The sequence below is a fragment of the Bufo gargarizans genome, chromosome 9, assembly GCF_014858855.1.
Source record: "Bufo gargarizans isolate SCDJY-AF-19 chromosome 9, ASM1485885v1, whole genome shotgun sequence".
Classification (NCBI taxonomy): Eukaryota; Metazoa; Chordata; class Amphibia; order Anura; family Bufonidae; genus Bufo; species Bufo gargarizans.
Window position 1 is genome coordinate 45,100,156 of NC_058088.1, and position 21,248 is coordinate 45,121,403.

The window sequence follows — 21,248 nt, forward strand, 5'->3', positions numbered from 1 at the left end:
ACCCTGAAGTGGCGTCTGGAATGGAGGTGAAGCTAAAAGTCCGAAATCCTTGAGAAGGTGTTATTACAGTCGTGCACTTCGTGGTCGTCCATGACTCCCTATGTGACCCTGTAGACAGGGGGGTGATCGCCACCATCATTAGTCATGTCACATGTATTTGCTATTCTTAGTGTGACATAATAATGATATATCTGCGTCTGCACTTGATTGTGTGTCATGTGCTCCCCGCAGGTGATATATGCCGCGCACATCAGCCCGGAAAATATGGCCCAAAAATGCCAAGAAAAAGATGCAGTGACCGGTGCGACGGCCCCTGATAATCTCCCAGTGGTAATTAATGTAACTTTACAGCAGCAGAACAATCAGAACATAGACCTGGATAGGGAATCTTTCCATAAATTACATAACTCCAGGTCCTGGAACTGCCACTAGAGGGAGCTCTATGTACACGGACAGCCTTTCAAACACAGGGAACTGTAAAAATAGAAACAGAAAGCTCCCTCTAGTGGTGGCTGTATAATCTGTATGTAGTGAGCTCCCTCTAGTGGTGGCTGTATAATCTGTATGTAGTGAGCTCCCTCTAGTGGTGGCTGTATAATCTGTATGTAGTGAGCTCCCCCTAGTGGTGGCTGTATAATCTGTATGTAGTGAGCTCCCTCTAGTGGTGGCTGTATAATCTGTATGTAGTGAGCTCCCTCTAGTGGTGGCTGTATAATCTGTATGTAGTGAGCTCCCTCTAGTGGTGGCTGTATAATCTGTATGTAGTGAGCTCCCTCTAGTGGCGGTTGTATACATCTGTATGTAGTGATCTCCCTCTAGTGGTGACTGTATAATCTGTATGTAGTGAGCTCCCTCTAGTGGTGGCTGTATAATCTGTATGTAGTGAGCTCCCTCTAGTGGTGGCTGTATAATCTGTATGTAGTGAGCTCCCTCTAGTGGTGGCTGTATAATCTGTATGTAGTGAGCTCCCTCTAGTGGTGGCTGTATAATCTGTATGTAGTGAGCTCCCTCTAGTGGTGGTTGTATAATCTGTATGTAGTGAGCTCCCTCTAGTGGTGGCTGTATAATCTGTATGTAGTGAGCTCCCTCTAGTGGTGGCTGTATACTCTGTATGTAGTGAGCTCCCTCTAGTGGTGGCTGTATAATCTGTATGTAGTGAGCTCCCTCTAGTGGTGGCTGTATAGTCTATATGTAGTGAGCTCCCCCTAGTGGTGACTGTATAATCTGTTTGTAGTGAGCTCCCTCTAGTGGTGGCTGTATATTCTATATGTAGTGAGCTCCCCTAGTGGTGACTGTATAATCTGTATGTAGTGAGCTCCCTCTAGTGGTGACTGTATAATCTGTATGTAGTGAGCTCCCTCTAGTGGCGGCTGTATAATCTGTATGTAGTGAGCTCCCTCTAGTGGTAGCTGTATAATCTGTATGTAGTGAGCTTCCTCTAGTGGTGGCTGTATACATCTGTATGTAGTGAGCTCCCTCTAGTGGTGGCTGTATAATCTGTATGTAGTGAGCTCCCTCTAGTGGGCTGTATAATCTGTATGTAGTGAGCTCCCTCTAGTGGTGGCTGTATAATCTATATGTAGTGACCCCTCTAGTGGTGACTGTATAATCTGTTGTAGTGAGCTCCCTCTAGTGGTGGCTGTATTCTGTATGTAGTGAGCTCCCCTAGTGGTGACTGTATAATCTGTATGTAGTGAGCTCCCTCTAGTGGTGGCTGTATATCTGTATGTAGTGAGCTCCCTCAGTGGTGCTGTATAATCTGTATGTAGTGAGCTCCCTCTAGTGGTGCTGTATAATCTGTATGTAGTGAGCCCTCTAGTGGGGCTGTATAATCTGTATGTAGTGAGCTCCCTCTAGTGGTGCTGTATAATCTGTATGTAGTGAGCCCTCTAGTGGTGGCTGTATAATCTGTATGTAGTGAGCTCCCTCTAGTGGTGGCTGTATAATCGTATGTAGTGAGCTCCCTCTAGTGGTGCTGTATAATCTGTATGTAGTGAGCTCCCTCTAGTGGTGGCTGTATATTCTATATGTAGTGAGCTCCCCCTAGTGGTGACTGTATAATCTGTATGTAGTGAGCTCCCTCTAGTGGTGCTGTATATTCTATATGTAGTGAGCTCCCCCTAGTGGTGACTGTATAATCTGTATGTAGTGAGCTCCCTCTAGGGTGGACTGTATAATCTGTATGTAGTGAGCTCCCTCAGTGGCGGCTGTATAATCTGTATGTAGTGAGCTCCCTCTAGTGGTGGCTGTATAATCTGTATGTAGTGAGCTCCCCCTAGTGGTGACTGTATAATCTGTATGTAGTGAGCTCCCTCTAGTGGTGGCTGTATAATCTGTATGTAGTGAGCTCCCCCTAGTGTTGGCTGTATAATATGTATGTAGTGAGCTCCCTCTAGTGGTGACTGTATAATCTGTATGTAGTGAGCTGCCCTCTAGTGGATGCTGTATAATATGTATGTAGTGAGCTCCCTCTAGTGGTGGCTGTATAATCTGTATGTAGTGAGCTGCCCTCTAGTGGATGCTGTATAATCTGTATGTAGTGAGCTCCCTCTAGTGGTGGCTGTATATTCTGTATGTAGTGAGCTCCTCTAGTGGTGGCTGTATGATCTGTATGTAGTGAGCTCCCCCTAGTGGTGGCTGTATAATCTGTATGTAGTGAGCTCCCTCTAGTGGTGACTGTATAATCTGTATGTAGTGAGCTCCCTCTAGTGGTGACTGTATAATCTGTATGTAGTGAGCTCCCTCTAGTGGTGACTGTATAATATGTATGTAGTGAGCTCCCTCTAGTGGTGGCTGTATGATCTGTATGTAGTGAGCTCCTCCTAGTGGTGGCTGTATAATCTGTATGCAGTGAGCTCCCCCTAGTGGTGGCTGTATAATCTGTATGTAGTGATCTCCCTCTAGTGGTGACTGTATAATCTGTATGTAGTGAGGCTCCCTCTAGTGGTGACTGTATAATCTGTATGTAGTGAGCTCCCTCTAGTGGTGACTGTATAATATGTATGTAGTGAGCTCCCTCTAGTGGTGGCTGTATAATCTGTATGTAATGAGCTCCCTCTAGTGGTGGCTGTATAATCTGTATGTAGTGAGCTCCCTCTAGTGGTGGCTGTATATATCTGTATGTAGTGAGCTCCCTCTAGTGGTGGCTGTATAATCTGTATGTAGTGAGCTCCCTCTAGTGGTGGCTGTATAAATCTGTATGTAATGAGCTCCCCCTAGTGGTGGCTGTATATATCTGTATGTAGTGAGCTCCCTCTAGTGGTGACTGTATAATCTGTATGTAGTGAGCTCCCCTAGTGGTGGCTGTATAATCTGTATGCAGTGAGCTCCCCCTAGTGGTGGCTGTATAATCTGTATGTAGTGAGCTCCCTCTAGTGGTGGCTGTATATATCTGTATGTAGTGAGCTCCCTCTAGTGGTGACTGTATAATATGTATGTAGTGAGCTCCCTCTAGTGGTGGCTGTATAATCTGTATGTAATGAGCTCCCTCTAGTGGTGGCTGTATAATCTGTATGTAGTGAGCTCCCCCTAGTGGTGGCTGTATAATCTGTATGTAGTGAGCTCCCTCTAGTGGCGGCTGTATAATCTGTATGTAGTGAGCTCCCTCTAGTGGTAGCTGTATAATCTGTATGTAGTGAGCTCCCTCTAGTGGTGGCTGTATAATCTGTATGTAGTGAGCTCCCTCTAGTGGTGGCTGTATAATCTGTATGTAGTGAGCTCCCTCTAGTGGTGGCCTGTATAATCTGTATGTAGTGAGCTCCCTCTAGTGGTGGCTGTATATCTATATGTAGTGAGCTCCCTCTAGTGGTGACTGTATAATCTGTATGTAGTGAGCTCCCTCTAGTGGTGGCTGTATATCTATATGTAGTGAGCTCCCCTAGTGGTGACTGTATAATCTGTATGTAGTGAGCTCCCTCTAGTGGTGACTGTATAATCTGTATGTAGTGAGCTCCCTCTAGTGGTGGCTGTATAATCTGTATGTAGTGAGCTCCCTCTAGTGGTGGCTGTATAATCTGTATGTAGTGAGCTCCCTCTAGTGTGGCTGTATAATCTGTATGTAGTGAGCTCCCTCTAGTGGTGGCTGTATAATCTGTATGTAGTGAGCTCCCTCTAGTGGTGGCTGTATAATCTGTATGTAGTGAGCTCCCTCTAGTGGTGACTGTATAATCTGTATGTAGTGAGCTCCCTCTAGTGGTGGCTGTATAATCTGTATGTAGTGAGCTCCCTCTAGTGGTGGCTGTATAATCTGTATGTAGTGAGCTCCCTCTAGTGGTGGCTGTATAATCTGTATGTAGTGAGCTCCCTCTAGTGGTGGCTGTATAATCTGTATGTAGTGAGCTCCCTCTAGTGGTGGCTGTATAATCTGTATGTAGTGAGCTCCCTCTAGTGGTGGCTGTATAATCTGTATGTAGTGAGCTCCCTCTAGTGGTGGCTGTATAATCTGTATGTAGTGAGCTCCCTCTAGTGGTGGCTGTATAATCTGTATGTAGTGAGCTCCCCCTAGTGGTGGCTGTATAATCTGTATGTAGTGAGCTCCCTCTAGTGGTGGCTGTATAATCTGTATGTAGTGAGCTCCCTCTAGTGGTGGCTGTATAATCTGTATGTAGTGAGCTCCCTCTAGTGGTGACTGTATAATCTGTATGTAGTGAGCTCCCTCTAGTGGTGGCCTGTATAATATGTATGTAGTGAGCTCCCTCTAGTGGTGGCTGTATGATCTGTATGTAGTGAGCTCCTCTAGTGGTGGCTGTATAATCTGTATGCAGTGAGCTCCCCCTAGTGGTGGCTGTATAATCTGTATGTAGTGATCTCCCTCTAGTGGTGACTGTATAATCTGTATGTAGTGAGCTCCCTCTAGTGGTGACTGTATAATCTGTATGTAGTGAGCTCCCTCTAGTGGTGACTGTATAATATGTATGTAGTGAGCTCCCTCTAGTGGTGGCTGTATAATCTGTATGTAGTGAGCTCCCTCTAGTGGTGGCTGTATAATCTGTATGTAGTGAGCTCCCTCTAGTGGTGGCTGTATAATCTGTATGTAGTGAGCTCCCTCTAGTGGTCGGTGTATAATCTGTATGTAGTGAGCTCCCTCTACTGGTGGCTGTATAATCTGTATGTAATGAGCTCCCCTAGTGGTGGTGGCTGTATATATCTGTATGTAGTGAGCTCCCTCTAGTGGTGGCTGTATAATCTGTATGTAGTGAGCTCCCCTAGTGGTGGCTGTATAATCTGTATGCAGTGAGCTCCCCTAGTGGTGGCTGTATAATCTGTATGTAGTGAGCTCCCTCTAGTGGTGGCTGTATATATCTGTATGTAGTGAGCTCCCTCTAGTGGTGACTGTATAATATGTATGTAGTGAGCTCCCTCTAGTGGTGGCTGTATAATCTGTATGTAATGAGCTCCCTCTAGTGGTGGCTGTATAATCTGTATGTAGTGAGCTCCCCCTAGTGGTGGCTGTATAATCTGTATGTAGTGAGCTCCCTCTAGTGGTGACTGTATAATCTGTATGTAGTGAGCTCCCTCTAGTGGTGGCTGTATAATATGTATGTAGTGAGCTCCCTCTAGTGGTGGCTGTATAATCTGTATGTAGTGAGTGCCCTCTAGTGGATGCTGTATAATCTGTATGTAGTGAGCTCCCTCTAGTGGTGGCTGTATATTCTGTATGTAGTGAGCTCCCTCTAGTGGTGGCTGTATGATCTGTATGTAGTGAGCTCCCCCTAGTGGTGGCTGTATAATCTGTATGTAGTGAGCTCCCTCTAGTGGTGACTGTATAATCTGTATGTAGTGAGCTCCCTCTAGTGGTGACTGTATAATCTGTATGTAGTGAGCTCCCTCTAGTGGTGACTGTATAATATGTATGTAGTGAGCTCCCTCTAGTGGTGGCTGTATGATCTGTATGTAGTGAGCTCCTCCTAGTGGTGGCTGTATAATCTGTATGCAGTGAGCTCCCCCTAGTGGTGGCTGTATAATCTGTATGTAGTGATCTCCCTCTAGTGGTGACTGTATAATCTGTATGTAGTGAGCTCCCTCTAGTGGTGACTGTATAATCTGTATGTAGTGAGCTCCCTCTAGTGGTGACTGTATAATATGTATGTAGTGAGCTCCCTCTAGTGGTGGCTGTATAATCTGTATGTAATGAGCTCCCTCTAGTGGTGGCTGTATAATCTGTATGTAGTGAGCTCCCTCTAGTGGTGGCTGTATATATCTGTATGTAGTGAGCTCCCTCTAGTGGTGGCTGTATAATCTGTATGTAGTGAGCTCCCTCTAGTGGTGGCTGTATAATCTGTATGTAATGAGCTCCCCCTAGTGGTGGCTGTATATATCTGTATGTAGTGAGCTCCCTCTAGTGGTGACTGTATAATCTGTATGTAGTGAGCTCCCCCTAGTGGTGGCTGTATAATCTGTATGCAGTGAGCTCCCCCTAGTGGTGGCTGTATAATCTGTATGTAGTGAGCTCCCTCTAGTGGTGGCTGTATATATCTGTATGTAGTGAGCTCCCTCTAGTGGTGACTGTATAATATGTATGTAGTGAGCTCCCTCTAGTGGTGGCTGTATAATCTGTATGTAATGAGCTCCCTCTAGTGGTGGCTGTATAATCTGTATGTAGTGAGCTCCCTCTAGTGGTGGCTGTATATATCTGTATGTAGTGAGCTCCCTCTAGTGGTGACTGTATAATATGTATGTAGTGAGCTCCCTCTAGTGGTGGCTGTATAATCTGTATGTAATGAGCTCCCTCTAGTGGTGGCTGTATAATCTGTATGTAGTGAGCTCCCTCTAGTGGTGGCTATATACATCTTCATATAGAAAACTTTTGATCTCCCTGTAATGGTAGCCATATATATCTGTATGCAGTAAGACGCTGAGCTCATCTCAGGGTGACTGTATATATCTGTATGTGGTAATTTTCTAAGCTTCCTCTGGTGGTTTCTGGATATATATCTGAATACCTATGTCCCGAGTAAAGGGGCTGAAGACTTATGTCCTGAGTAAAGGGGCTGAATACTTTTGCCCATGTGAGATGTGTTTTTCCTCTCAGTAAATTAGTGAAGATTTCTCACCTTCTTCTCACTTTCTCATTCTGGGGTCTGAGGGCAGAACGATGGGGAACTGACAGCACAAGGAGCGAGAGAGCAGAATGTGAGACACTGAGGGGTGTGAGGACTTTCCGGATGCACTGTACTGAGGGGTGTGAGCAGGGTCGCCAGCCATCCAGAAATTTCTAGACAGTCCGCAAAAATAAGTGACTTTTTCCTGTGTCTGTGATTTTTTTGAAGCTGACGGTTCTTGATCATATTATTTAGGTGGTAATCATCATTATTTTCCAGCTCCCAGTAAGTACTGGTGACGAGTTCTTCCCAGTAGATTGATCTGGGGACTTTTATCGCTTATAAACTTTATCATTTATTATGGTTTTCTAATTTGTCCGTAAAAAGTATTATCTGTCTGTGATTTTGACATAAGTTGTCCAGAAAAAAAGAACAATTCTGGTTTGCACCCCTGGGTGTGAGGACTTTCTGGAATCATTGTATCTGCAACTCTGAGCCTCTCATAAAGGAAGATCTGACGTCACTGCGCACAGGATGGAGGATGATGGGGGTGCTGCTCCCACATGATATTTGGTGCATTCAGGGGCATTGTACTGTACAGAACGCGAGAACATGTTGATCAGTCTCAGCAATCGGGTGACAGTGATAAATCACATGACCTTCCCGTTCTGTCACAGCGATCACAGGAATCATGAGATCGGGGAAGCTGCTTTATATCAATCTGGAAATGAGACAAATGACCACATACGGTGTATACACTGCAGACTTATATACCTATATACATACAGCATATACACATTTACACATATAATACATACTGCACATACAGGGACGTAGCTATAGTGGGAGCAGCTACTCAGAAGGGGCCCACCAAGGAGGAGAACGGAAAGATTGTATTGTAAGGGCCCCGCAACATAATCCTACAGTGACATTATATACAGTATCATACAGTGACATGACATACAGTATCATACAGTGACATTATATACAGTATCATACAGTGACATGACATACAGTATCATACAGTGACATTATATACAGTATCATACAGTCACATTATATACAGTATCATACAGTGACATGACATACAGTATCATACAGTGACATGACATACAGTATTATACAGTGACATTATATACAGTATCATACAGTGACATTATATACAGTATCATACAGTGACATGACATACAGTATCATACAGTGACATTATATACAGTATCATACAGTGACATGACATACCGTATACACTGGTCTGAGAGAGCGGCGTTGACTAGTCCCTGGAGTGAGGGTGGCACAGGAGGAGGGGGTCGCTGGAAAGAGTTGGGGGAGTATAGAGAACAGTATTCCAGCAGCACAGAGCAGGGAGTATAGAGAACAGTATTCCAGCAGCACAGCACAGAGCAGGGAGTATAGAGAACAGTATTCTAGCAGCACAGAGCAGGGAGTATAGAGAACAGTATTCCAGCAGCACAGCACAGAGCAGGGAGTATACAGAACAGTATTCCAGCAGCACAGCACAGAGGAGGGAGTATAGAGAACAGTATTCCAGCAGCACAGAGCAGGGAGTATAAATAACAGTATTCCAGCAGCACAGCACAGAGCAGGGAGTATACAGAACAGTATTCCAGCAGCACAGCACAGAGCAGGGAGTATGGAGAACAGTATTCCAGCAGCACAGAGGAGGGAGTATAGAGAACAGTATTCCAGCAGCACAGAGCAGGGAGTATAGAGAACAGTATTCCAGCAGCACAGAGGAGGGAGTATAGAGAACAGTATTCCAGCAGCACAGAGCAGGGAGTATAGAGAACAGTATTCCAGCAGCACAGCACAGAGCAGGGAGTATGGAGAACAGTATTCCAGCAGCACAGCACAGCACAGAGCAGGGAGTATAGAGAACAATATTCCAGCAGCACAGCACAGAGAAGGGAGTATAGAGAACAGTATTCCAGCAGCACAGAGCAGGGAGTATACAGAACAGTATTACAGCAGCACAGCACAGAGAAGGGAGTATAGAGAACAGTATTCCACTAGCACAGAGCAGGGAGTATACAGAACAGTATTCTAGCAGCACAGCACAGAGAAGGGAGTATAGAGAACAGTAGTCCAGCAGCACAGCACAGAACAGGGAGTATAGAGAACAGTATTCCAGCAGCACAGCACAGAGCAGGGAGTATAGAGAACAGTATTCCAGAAGCACAGCACAGAGCAGGGAGTATACAGAACAGTATTCCAGCAGCACAGCACAGAGCAGGGAGTATAGAGAACAGTATTTCAGCAGCACAGCACAGAGCAGGGAGTATAGAGAACAGTATTCCAGCAGCACAGCACAGAGCAGGGAGTATACAGAACAGTATTCCAGCAGCACAGCACAGAGCAGGGAGTATAGAGAACAGTATTCCAGCAGCACAGCACAGAGCAGGGAGTATAGAGAACAGTATTCCGGTAGCACAGCACAGAGCAGGGAGTATAGAGAACAGTATTCCAACAGCACAGAGCAGGGAGTATACAGAACAGTATTCCAGCAGCACAGCACAGAGCAGGGAGTATACAGAACAGTATTCCAGCAGCACAGCACAGAGAAGGGAGTATAGAGAACAGTATTCCAGCAGCACAGACCAGGGAGTATAGAGAACAGTATTCCAGCAGCACAGCACAGAGCAGGGAGTATAGAGAACAGTATTCCGGCAGCACAGCACAGAGCAGGGAGTATAGAGAACAGTATTCCAGCAGCACAGAGCAGGGAGTATAGAGAACAGTATTCCAGCAGAGCAGGGAGTATAGAGAACAGTATTCCAGCAGCACAGCACAGAGCAGGGAGTATAGAGAACAATATTCCAGCAGCACAGCACAGAGAAGGGAGTATAGAGAACAGTATTCCAGCAGCACAGAGCAGGGAGTATACAGAACAGTATTACAGCAGCACAGCACAGAGAAGGGAGTATAGAGAACAGTATTCCACTAGCACAGAGCAGGGAGTATACAGAACAGTATTCTAGCAGCACAGCACAGAGAAGGGAGTATAGAGAACAGTAGTCCAGCAGCACAGCACAGAACAGGGAGTATAGAGAATAGTATTCCAGCAGCACAGCACAGAGCAGGGAGTATAGAGAACAGTATTCCGGCAGCACAGCACAGAGCAGGGAGTATAGAGAACAGTATTCCAGCAGCACAGAGCAGGGAGTATAGAGAACAGTATTCCAGCAGAGCAGGGAGTATAGAGAACAGTATTCCAGCAGCACAGCACAGAGCAGGGAGTATAGAGAACAATATTCCAGCAGCACAGCACAGAGAAGGGAGTATAGAGAACAGTATTCCAGCAGCACAGAGCAGGGAGTATACAGAACAGTATTACAGCAGCACAGCACAGAGAAGGGAGTATAGAGAACAGTATTCCACTAGCACAGAGCAGGGAGTATACAGAACAGTATTCTAGCAGCACAGCACAGAGAAGGGAGTATAGAGAACAGTAGTCCAGCAGCACAGCACAGAACAGGGAGTATAGAGAATAGTATTCCAGCAGCACAGCACAGAGCAGGGAGTATAGAGAACAGTATTCCAGCAGCACAGCACAGAGCAGGGAGTATACAGAACAGTATTCCAGCAGCACAGCACAGAGCAGGGAGTATAGAGAACAGTATTTCAGCAGCACAGCACAGAGCAGGGAGTATAGAGAACAGTATTCCAGCAGCACAGCACAGAGCAGGGAGTATACAGAACAGTATTCCAGCAGCACAGCACAGAGCAGGGAGTATAGAGAACAGTATTCCAGCAGCACAGCACAGAGCAGGGAGTATAGAGAACAGTATTCCAGCAGCACAGCACAGAGCAGGGAGTATAGAGAACAGTATTCCAACAGCACAGAGCAGGGAGTATACAGAACAGTATTCCAGCAGCACAGCACAGAGAAGGGAGTATAGAGAACAGTATTCCAGCAGCACAGACCAGTGAGTATAGAGAACAGTATTCCAGCAGCACAGCACAGAGCAGGGAGTATAGAGAACAGTATTCCGGCAGCACAGCACAGAGCAGGGAGTATAGAGAACAGTATTCCAGCAGCACAGAGCAGGGAGTATAGAGAACAGTATTCCAGCAGCACAGCACAGAGCAGGGAGTATAGAGAACAGTATTCCAGCAGCACAGAGCAGGGAGTATAGAGAACAGTATTCCGGCAGCACAGCACAGAGCAGGGAGTATAGAGAACAGTATTCCAGCAGCACAGAGCAGGGAGTATAGAGAACAGTATTCCAGCAGCACAGAGCAGGGAGTATAGAGAACAGTATTCCAGCAGCACAGAGCAGGGAGTATAGAGAACAGTATTCAAGCAGCACAGAGCAGGGAGTATAGAGAACAGTATTCCAGCAGCACAGAGCAGGGAGTATAGAGAACAGTATTCCGGCAGCACAGCACAGAGCAGGGAGTATACAGAACAGTATTCCGGTAGCACAGCACAGAGCAGGGAGTATAGAGAACAGTATTCCGGTAGCACAGCACAGAGCAGGGAGTATAGAGAACAGTATTCCAGCAGCACAGACCAGGGAGTATAGAGAACAGTATTCCAGCAGCACAGACCAGTGAGTCTACATCTGATATAGAGAAAGTCTAGTGGAGGTCGGAGCTAAATTAGCCAATGGACTTTACAAGCACCAGTGACCAGGAGGAACCTAGAAGTACCTGGACACAGCTGGGTGATTAATGCGCAGTGTTGTCCTTTTCCACATGCCTCTATGGACATCGTGGAGTGTAATTCTTTAGTCAGCATCCTTTCTAAAGAATGGAGCAGAAGACTGATGCCTGCCATTAGGGGCCGCCCTGTGGATTGTACTGACCAGTAAGAGATATTATATCCAGTACCTGAGTGCTAGAGAGTGGACAGAGCATAGACATAGAGAGAAGGAGAACTCCTCAACTAACAATTCCCAAGCCTGTTACAAGGAATATAGCCGAACCAATATCTGATTCATATCCTTATGCCATATAAATGAGCTGTACTGACTCCCTGGAGATAAGTGATTTAAGTAAAAGTTCAACTGTTTTACTACAACCGACTCCTCATCTCTTCCACCACCATCCTTTGCACCTAATGGTGCTGGCGTCACGAACAACTCAGGGTCTCAGCCTCACAAGCACCTTAAACACCTATTCCATCAAGGGCACCTCGACTACCATCTGGCTGGTGATCCCTGCAATAGAGAGTGCCCCGGGAGATTTAGTGCTGTCTTCCCCTTCACTGCGCGCTGGCCCAGGGAGGCTCTGCTAACCGTGAGTACAAACTACTACTACCCCCATCGGCCCACCGTAGCTCACAGATTGCCCTGCGGTCCGGTTCTCGACACATCTCCATAGGGTTAAGGTCAGCGCTCTTTAGGTCATCTCTCAGCATTTCCATAGGGATGAGGTCGAGATTCTTCAGGTCTTGTCACATCATCTCCATAGGGTTAAGGTCAGGACTAGGGTTGAGCGAACCCGTGGACCCCATTTAAGTCAATAGGGACCCGAACTTAACTTTATTATTTTCCGTTATAACATAGTTATAACGGAAAATAATAGCATTCTTAAAACAGAATGCTAAATAAAATGGCCATAGAGGGGTTAAAAATAATTTAAAAAAACTCACCTCATACACTTGATCGCGCAGGTCTTCTTTTTTCAGGACCTGCGAAAGGACCTGCAATGACGTCACCACAGGTCCTTTTGCAAGTCCCGAAGAAAAGAAGATACCGGCTGTGTGACCAAGTGGATGAGGTGAGTTTATTATTTTTTTTAACCCCTCAATAGACATTTTATTTAGCATTCTATTTTAGGAATGCTATTATTTTCCATTATAACCATGTTATAACGGAAAATAATAAAATCACCCGAACACCGAACCCGAACTTCAGTGAAAAAGTCTGGGTTCGGGTCCGGGTACTCGAACTGCAAAGTTCGGTACGAACCCGAACTTTGCAGATTGGGTTCACTCAACTCTAGTCAGGACTCTTTAGGTCATAGCATCTCCACAGGACTGAGGTCAGGACTCTACATTTGATATCTCTGCATCTCCTTAGGGTTAAAGTCAGGACTCTTTAGGTTATGTCTCTGCATCTCCATAGGGTTAATGTCAGGACTCTTCAGGTCGTCTCTCAGCATCTCCACAGGACTGAGGTCAGGACTCTTCAGGTCGTCTCTCAGCATCTCCAAAGGGTTGAGGTCAGGACTCTTCAGGTCGTCTCTCAGCATCTCCATAGGGTTAATGTCAGGACTCGTCAAGTCGTCTCAGCATCTCCATAGGGCTGAGGTCAGGACTCTTCAGGTCACAGCATCTCCATAGGACTAAAGTTAGGACTCTTCATGTCATGTCTCTGCATCTCAATAGGACTGAGGTCAGGACTCTTCAGGTCGTCTCTCAGCATCTCCACAGGACTGAGGTCAGGACTCTTCAGGTCGTCTCTCAGCATCTCCATAGGGTTGAGGTCAGGACTCTTCAGGTCGTCTTTCAACATCTCCATAGGGTTAATGTCAGGACTCTTCAGGTCGTCTCAGCATCTCCATAGGGCTGAGGTCAGGACTCTTCAGGTCTCAATATCTCCGTAGGACTAAAGTTAGGACTCTTCATGTCATGTCTCTGCATCTCAATAGGACTGAGGTCAGGACTCTTCAGGTCGTCTCTCAGCATCTCCACAGGACTGAGGTCAGGACTCTTCAGGTCGTCTCTCAGCATCTCCATAGGGTTGAGGTCAGGACTCTTCAGGTCGTCTCTCAGCATCTCCATAGGGTTAATGTCAGGACTCTTCAGGTCGTCTCAGCATCTCCATAGGGCTGAGGTCAGGACTCTTCAGGTCACAGCATCTCCATAGGACTAAAGTTAGGACTCTTCATGTCATGTCTCTGCATCTCAATAGGACTGAGGTCAGGACTTATCTGACCACATTTTATTAGTAGTCAATGCAGAAATCCAGATATTCCCAAAGGATCACTCACTTTTCCTTGCCGCTTGTTACAATGCATCGGTCTGGATTCCGCACTGACGGAGAGTTGTCCACACTGGATAGTATTTCCAGTTCCTTTACAGCGTCCCGCCTGCACCGTGTGATCAGCTCAGAGGCAGCTGGGGTCTATAGAGTTAAATTTCCTAACTTGCGTTTCTTTTCGAGCCCCTCCCCGCGCCTCGCACCTCTTCACGCTGAAGTGTTCTGGAGGATCCTGTTGACATTATCTGGATCACGATTCTGATTTCTGCAGCGTCTCTCGAGGGTCACAACCACGAAGACGAAACGTTCTGAGAATCACTCTAATTTCTATCAGAATAATTTTCATCAATTTTACCAAATAATAATAATTTAGCTCAGGTTAAAAATTCTCAAGATGAGGCAGCACCCTGAAACCAGACACCACTAAAAACGTAAATCCGGCGGCCACTGGGAAAACTTATAAAGACGGAGCGATCCAAACGTTTAGTAATATATTATTATAATCCAGAAAATACCAGGGGGCGGGGCTGTGACTACCTCTCAGACAGGATATACAGGCAGGTGTGGATTCTATAAGGCCCCTTTCACATGGGCGTTGCGGGAAAATGTGCGGGTGCGTTGCGGGAACATGCGCGATTTTTCTGCGCGAGTGCAAAACAGTGTAATGCGTTTTACACACGCGTGAGAAAAATCGGCATGTTTGATACCCAAACCTGAACTTCTTCACAGAAGTTCGGGTTTGGGATCGGTGTTCTGTAGATTGTATTATTTTCCCTTATAACATGGTTACAAGGGAAAATAATAGCATTCAGAATACAGAACGCATAGTACAATAGCGCTGGAGGGGTTAAAAAAAATAAAAATAAATTTACTCACCTTAATCCACTTGCTCGCGCAGCCGGCATCTCTTCTGTGCTGTGTGCAGGAAAAGGACCTGTGGTGACGTCACTCCGGTCATCACATGGTCTGTCACATTATCTTTTACCATGGTGATGGATCATGTGATGACCGGAGTGATGTCACCACAGGTCCTATGACTGCAATCAGCAAAGAAAGAGACAGAACAGATGCCGGCTGCGCAAGCAAGTGGATTAAGGTGAGTTAAATAATAAAAAAAATGTTTTAACCCCTCCAGCGCTATTGTACTATGTATTCTGTATTCAGAATGCTATTATTTCCCCTTATAACCATGTTACAGGAAAAATAATAAAATGATAGGGTCTCTATCCCGATCGTCTCCTAGCAACCGTGCGTGAAAATCGCACCGTATCTGCACTTGCTTGCGATTTTCACGCAGCCCCATTCATTTTTATGGGGCCTGCATTGCGTGGAAAACGCACAATATAGAGCATGCTGCGATTTTCACGCACCGCATAAGTGATGCATGAAAATCACCGCTCGTGTGCACAGCCCCATAGAAATGAATGGGTCCGGATTCAGTGCGGGTGCAATGCGTTCAACTCACGCATCGCATCCGCGCGGAAAACTCGCCCGTGTGAAAGGGGCCTAACTCATTACTGATTTATATTTAGTTTTACGGTTTATTTTTAGCCAGTAGATTCCTAGATGAATGATACCACGATAAGTATGTGCCCCCTCCCCCGCTCCGCGCTGCTCTGTCTTTAGTTCGCAGCTGAAAACATCCGTAGGGAATTAGACTTATTTTTAGCATTCTTCCGCTCCTCAGTCTGCACGTGTCTCTAGAGATCTGCAGAACATTGCTCCGTCCTCTCTACCTCCTGACAGATACATAGGGATATATCCTGCAGATTATTACACCACTGACCTCTCTAGAGATCTGCAGAACATCGCTCCGTCCTCTCTACCTCCTGACAGATACAGTGTTGCTTGATAGTATGTGAACCCCTCAGAATGTTCTACATTTCTGCTTAGATTTGTCCTAGAACAACATCAGGTTTTCACACAATTGTAGAAAGAACCAAATCAAAGAAATATCAGACCTGGAGGAAACGGCTCCAATATCACACGTCTGTGAGCGGTAAAAGTATGTGAACCCTTATCCAGCATTCAGTATTCAGCCCCTTTACTCGGGACATAAGTCTTCAGCCCCTTTACTCAGGACATAAGTCTTCAGCCCCTTTACTCGGGACATAAGTCTTCAGCTCCTTACATAGAAACATAGAATGTGTCGGCAGATAAGAACCATTGGGATCAGGGCTCTGGCTGTGGCCCCTCAAGGACATTCCCAGAGCCGTCCCTCAGCCGCTCCTGTGTTGTCCTGGCCGTGGGCTTAGGACTAATGTCTTGTTGGAAGGAGAACCTTCTGCCCAGTCTGAGGTCCAGGGCTCTGGATCAGGTTCTCATGTAGAATATCTCTGGACTTTGCTCCATTCAGTTTTCCCTCCACCCTGATCGGTCTCCCTGTCCCCCCACCATGCTTCACTGTAGGGATGGTATTGGGCAGGAGATGAGCGGCACCTGCTTTCCTCCAGACATGATGCTGCCACCACCATGCTTCACTGTAGGGATGGTATTGGGCAGGAGATAAGCGGCGCCTGGTCTCCTCCAGACATGATGCTGCCACCACCATGCTTCACTGTATGGATGGTATTGGGCAGGTGATGAGCGGCGCCTGGTCTCTTCCATACCTGATGCTGCCCCCACCATGCTTCACTGTAGGGATGGTACTGGGCAGGTGATGAGCGGCGCCTGGTCTCCTCCAGACATGATGCTGCCACCACCATGCTTCACTGTAGGGATGGTATTGGGCAAGTGATGAGCGGCGCCTTGTCTCCTCCATACCTGATGCTGCCCCCACCATGCTTCACTGTAGGGATGGTATTGGGCAAGTGATGAGCGGCGCCTTGTCTCTTCCATACCTGATGCTGCCCCCACCATGCTTCACTGTAGGGATGGTATTGGGCAAGTGATGAGCGGCGCCTTGTCTCCTCCATACCTGATGCTGCCCCCACCATGCTTCACTGTAGGGATGGTATTGGGCAGGGGATGAGCGGCGCCTGGTCTCCTCCACACATGATGCTGCCACCACCATGCTTCACTGTAGGGATGGTATTGGGCAGGTGATGAGCGGCGCCTGGTCTCCTCCACACATGATTCTGCCACCACCATGCTTCACTGTAGGGATGGTATTGGGGAGGTGATGAGCGGCGCCTGGTCTCCTCCAGACATGATGCTGCCACCACTATGCTTCACTATAGGGATGGTATTGGGCAGGTGATGAGCGGCGCCTGGTTTCCCCCAGACATTACTGAGGAGAAGCTTCTTTCTGTCCTCTCTGCCATAAAGGCCAGATTGGTGGAGGCTGCAGTGATGGTCGACCTTCTGGATGTTTCTCCCATCTGCACACAGGATCTCTGGAGCTCGGCCAGAGTGACCATTGGGTTCTTGGTCTCCTCTCTTACCAGGGCCCTTCTCCCCTCACTACTTAGTTTGGGTGCAGCAGCTCTAGGAAGAGTCCTGGTCCTTCTTCCATGTAAGAATTCTGGAGACCTTTATGCTCCTGGGAATATTCAGTGCAGCAGAAAGGTTTTGTCCTCTTCTCCAGATCTGAGCCTCCACACAATCCTGTCTCTGAGCTCTACAGGCAGTTCTCTCCTCCTCATGGCTTGGGTTTTCCTCTGATTCATTGTCAGCTGTGAGATCTTATATGGACAGGGCCGTGTCTGTACAAATCATCTCCACTCCACTGAATTTACTACAGATGACTCCGATCAAGGTGGAGAACATCTCAGAGATGATCCAGAGAAATGGGAGAAACCAGACGAACTGTAGGGGATTGATTTCAGAATGATGAGTAAGAGTGGATTTTTTCGTGTCTGATGGTAGTTAAGTCTCTGTACGGCAGGGCGTGTAGAGTGCAATGGCTGAGGTACGGTGCAGGAATCAGTAACCAGGCCACATGCTGCAGAACAAATGTCTCTTTTACCTAAATGCAAAGTGGGAGTTGTAGTACATCCAATTATAGCAGAAACAGTTCCAACCGTGCACAGTGCAATTCTCTCTCAGATAACGATGTATCGATTTAAGCAAGGATGGGAGTTACGGGCCTCTTCCTTCTGTCTCAGATCTTCTTCTGAAGACTCTATGGCAGGCAATAGTACCCGTGTAATGGAGGCTGTAATGTTATGTATTATGCTGTTATGTATTGTACCCAGCACAGTCATGTATGGACGACACAGTGGGGTTAACAATCCTTGCTCAGTCCTTTTAGGTCAGGTGTGGGCTGGTCCCACCCCTACCATAAGGGACACAGGATTTAGAGATACGACTGGCCAGGTTGTGTCCAGGTGTGAAAGGTGTCTTAACAGTGTCCCTCACTGCAGTAAAGTCTTAACAGTTTTGGTAGCAGGTTACCTCACTCCAATGCTCGGTCATGCAGACTTTCCGTTCTCTCCTTCTGTAGATCATGCAGAGATCGGTGAGTCTCTGTGGCCTTCTGGGCCTAAGAAGAGGGAGCACACAGGCTTTGCCTTCTCTCTCCCTGAACTCCAGCCTAGACAGAGCCCATGGTAGGGGTGGGACCAGCCCACACCTGACCTCCTAAAAGGACAGAGCAAGGATTGTTAACCCCGCTGTGTCGTCCACACATGACTGCTGGGTACAATACATAACAGCATAATACTTAACATTACATTTCCGTTTCTGGTGGTTTTCTTTCAAGTCACAAGGCTCACGCCCACCATCTATATAATAAAACCACTGATGGGTGCAGTGAATATACTGGTTATCTGGACACAGTGGCGCCTGTCGGAGAGAGGGGATATGTCAGGCAAAAGGTGAGGAATTTCAGTTGAAAGCAGTAAAATGAGCAAGCGTGAGGATCTGAGCAGCCGAATTGTGATGTGTAGATGCCTTGGTCAGACAATCTCCAGGACATCCGGTCCAGTAGAGTGATCCTGGTATGCAGAAGTTAGTACCTATGCAAAGTGGTCAAAAGAAGGAGAACCAGGGTTATGAGCAGCCCAGTTCTTGACTGGTATGGGGGGGGGGGGGTGGTGAAGGCTAGCCCGCCTGGTCCAATCTCTCTCTAAAGAAAGAGGTCTGGAGGAGTCCTTCCTCAACAAGCCTCGGCTGCTTTAGGGTTCTACGTAACATTAAGTAGGGGGCTCTAATGCTATGGCTGATGGGTTTGAGGATCTCATTGGCGTCTACGTGATTCCTGCTTTCTCTGTCTTGCTGATGGTCATCCTCTTCCTCCAGTCTGAGGAAGTTTCAGGGCTCCTCAAGTAGAAGGATCTTTATATAGAAGTTGTGCCATTGAGCCGTGTCCATGGGGCCGGATACAGATGGTGTCCACGGATGACCCCCATGGTGGCCGTTTTTTAGAGCTGGATCCCTGAGGGTAGTTGTCTTCTGCTCCTCGGCACACTGTGACATTCGGGTGGTTAACCACAGAAGGTGACATCACCACCTTGAAGGCTATGACATCACTGGTCTCAGTCTGCGGGATCCTCACATGGTATTCTCATAGTTCTTCAGTTCTAAGGCAGAACAGCTGGGGACATCCATGTTCTGATGTGTCAGATGATGGGGGTGATACTTTGTGAATTTTGGCTGATGATGGATGCTTTGCTCTTTGCAGGGTTGGACGATTGTTTACAGCAATATATCAAAAACTTTGAGAGGGAGAAGATCAGCGGGGAGCAACTGCTGCACATCACCCACCAGGAGCTGGAGGAGCTGGGCGTCACCCGCATCGGGCACCAGGAGCTCATTCTGGAGGCGGTGGACCTGCTCTGCGCCCTGGTAAGCAGCACTGGAGGGAGGGGACATCAGAGCCTGGACTACTACTGAGGATGATGATGATGATGGGGGTCTTCCGTCACATTCACCTATAGATGAAAGGGGAGAGCAGGACATGTCTGTCTATTATGGTCACATCCTTGGTCAGGTTATGCTGGGGGTAGTAGTGCTCTATGTGTAAAGTGTAATAGAATCTATTATGGTCATATACAGTTTTCAGGTTATGCTGGGGGTAGTAGTGCTTTGTGTAGCGTTGAATAGAATAAATTATAGTCATATATAGTGGTCAGGCCATGCTGGGGGTAGTAGTATAAAATCGTATTATAGTCATGTTTTGTTCTATGTATACAGTGTAATGTGTACTATGCTCATGTCCAGCAGTTGGGGGTTGTAGTGCTCTGTGTGGATATAAGGTGGCAGATGGCGGTATAGTATTCTCCCCGGCTCTCCCGCACATCGCGGCCGTTCTTACAAGGTCTTCCAGGACAAGACGGGAATCGGGGCTATTTTTAGACGCTGCGTCTGCACTTTTATTTATAGGACAATATTAGACATGTAATCTCGCTGCCGCCATGAGTAGCACGCACAGAAAGTGAAGCCGCCATAAGCAGCATGCGCAGAAAGTGAAGCCGCCATGAGCAGAACGTGCGGGAAATGAAGTCTCAATGAGCAGAACGTGCACTAAGTGAAGCCTCCATGAGCAGAACGCGCAGGAAGTGTAGCCGCCATGAGCAGAACGCGCAGAAAGTGAAGCCGCCATGAGCAGAACGTGCGGGAAATGAAGTCTCAATGAGCAGAACGTGCACTAAGTGAAGCCTCCATGAGCAGAACGCGCAGGAAGTGAAGCCTCCATGAGCAGAACGCGCAGGATGTGTAGCCGCCATGAGCAGAACGCGCAGGAAGTGTAGCCGCCATGAGCAGAACGCGCAGAAAGTGTAGCCGCCATGAGCAGAACGCGCAGGATGTGTAGCCGCCATGAGCAGAACGCGCAGGAAGTGTAGCCGCCATGAGCAGAATGCGCAGGAAGTGAAGCCTCCATGAGCAGAACGTGCACTAAGTGAAGCCTCCATGAGCAGAACGTGCACTAAGTGAAGCCTCCATGAGCAGCATGCGCAGGATGTGTAGCCGCCATGAGCAGAACGCGCAGGAAGTGAAGCCTCCATGAGCGGAACGCGCAGGAAGTGTAGCCGCCATGAGCGGAACGCGCAGGAAGTGTAGCTGCCATGAGCAGAACGCGTAGGAAGTGTAGCCGCCATGAGCAGAACGCGCAGGAAGTGTAGCCGCCATGAGCAGAACGCGCAGGAAGTGTAGCCGCCATGAGCAGAACGCGCAGGAAGTGTAGCCGCCATGAGCAGCATGCGCAGGAAGTGAAGCCTCCATGAGCAGAACGTGCACTAAGTGAAGCCTCCATGAGCAGCATGCGCAGGATGTGTAGCTGCCATGAGCAGAACGCGCAGGAAGTGAAGCCTCCATGAGCGGAACGCGCAGGAAGTGTAGCTGCCATGAGCAGAACGCGTAGGAAGTGTAGCCTCCATGA

The 21,248-nt window shown here is 47.3% G+C and overlaps 1 protein-coding gene across 1 annotated transcript in view; it reads left to right on the top strand.

Moving 5' to 3' along the window:
• Positions 1-19,525: 19,525 nt before the first annotated feature.
• LOC122919544 (connector enhancer of kinase suppressor of ras 2-like) overlaps positions 19,526-21,248 on the top strand; it is a 258,874-nt gene continuing 257,151 nt past the window's right edge. Inside the window, exon 1 of the mRNA XM_044268620.1 lies at positions 19,526-19,714. Within this exon, the coding sequence (XP_044124555.1) occupies positions 19,526-19,714 (189 nt within the window). The remainder of the gene's footprint in view (positions 19,715-21,248) is intronic.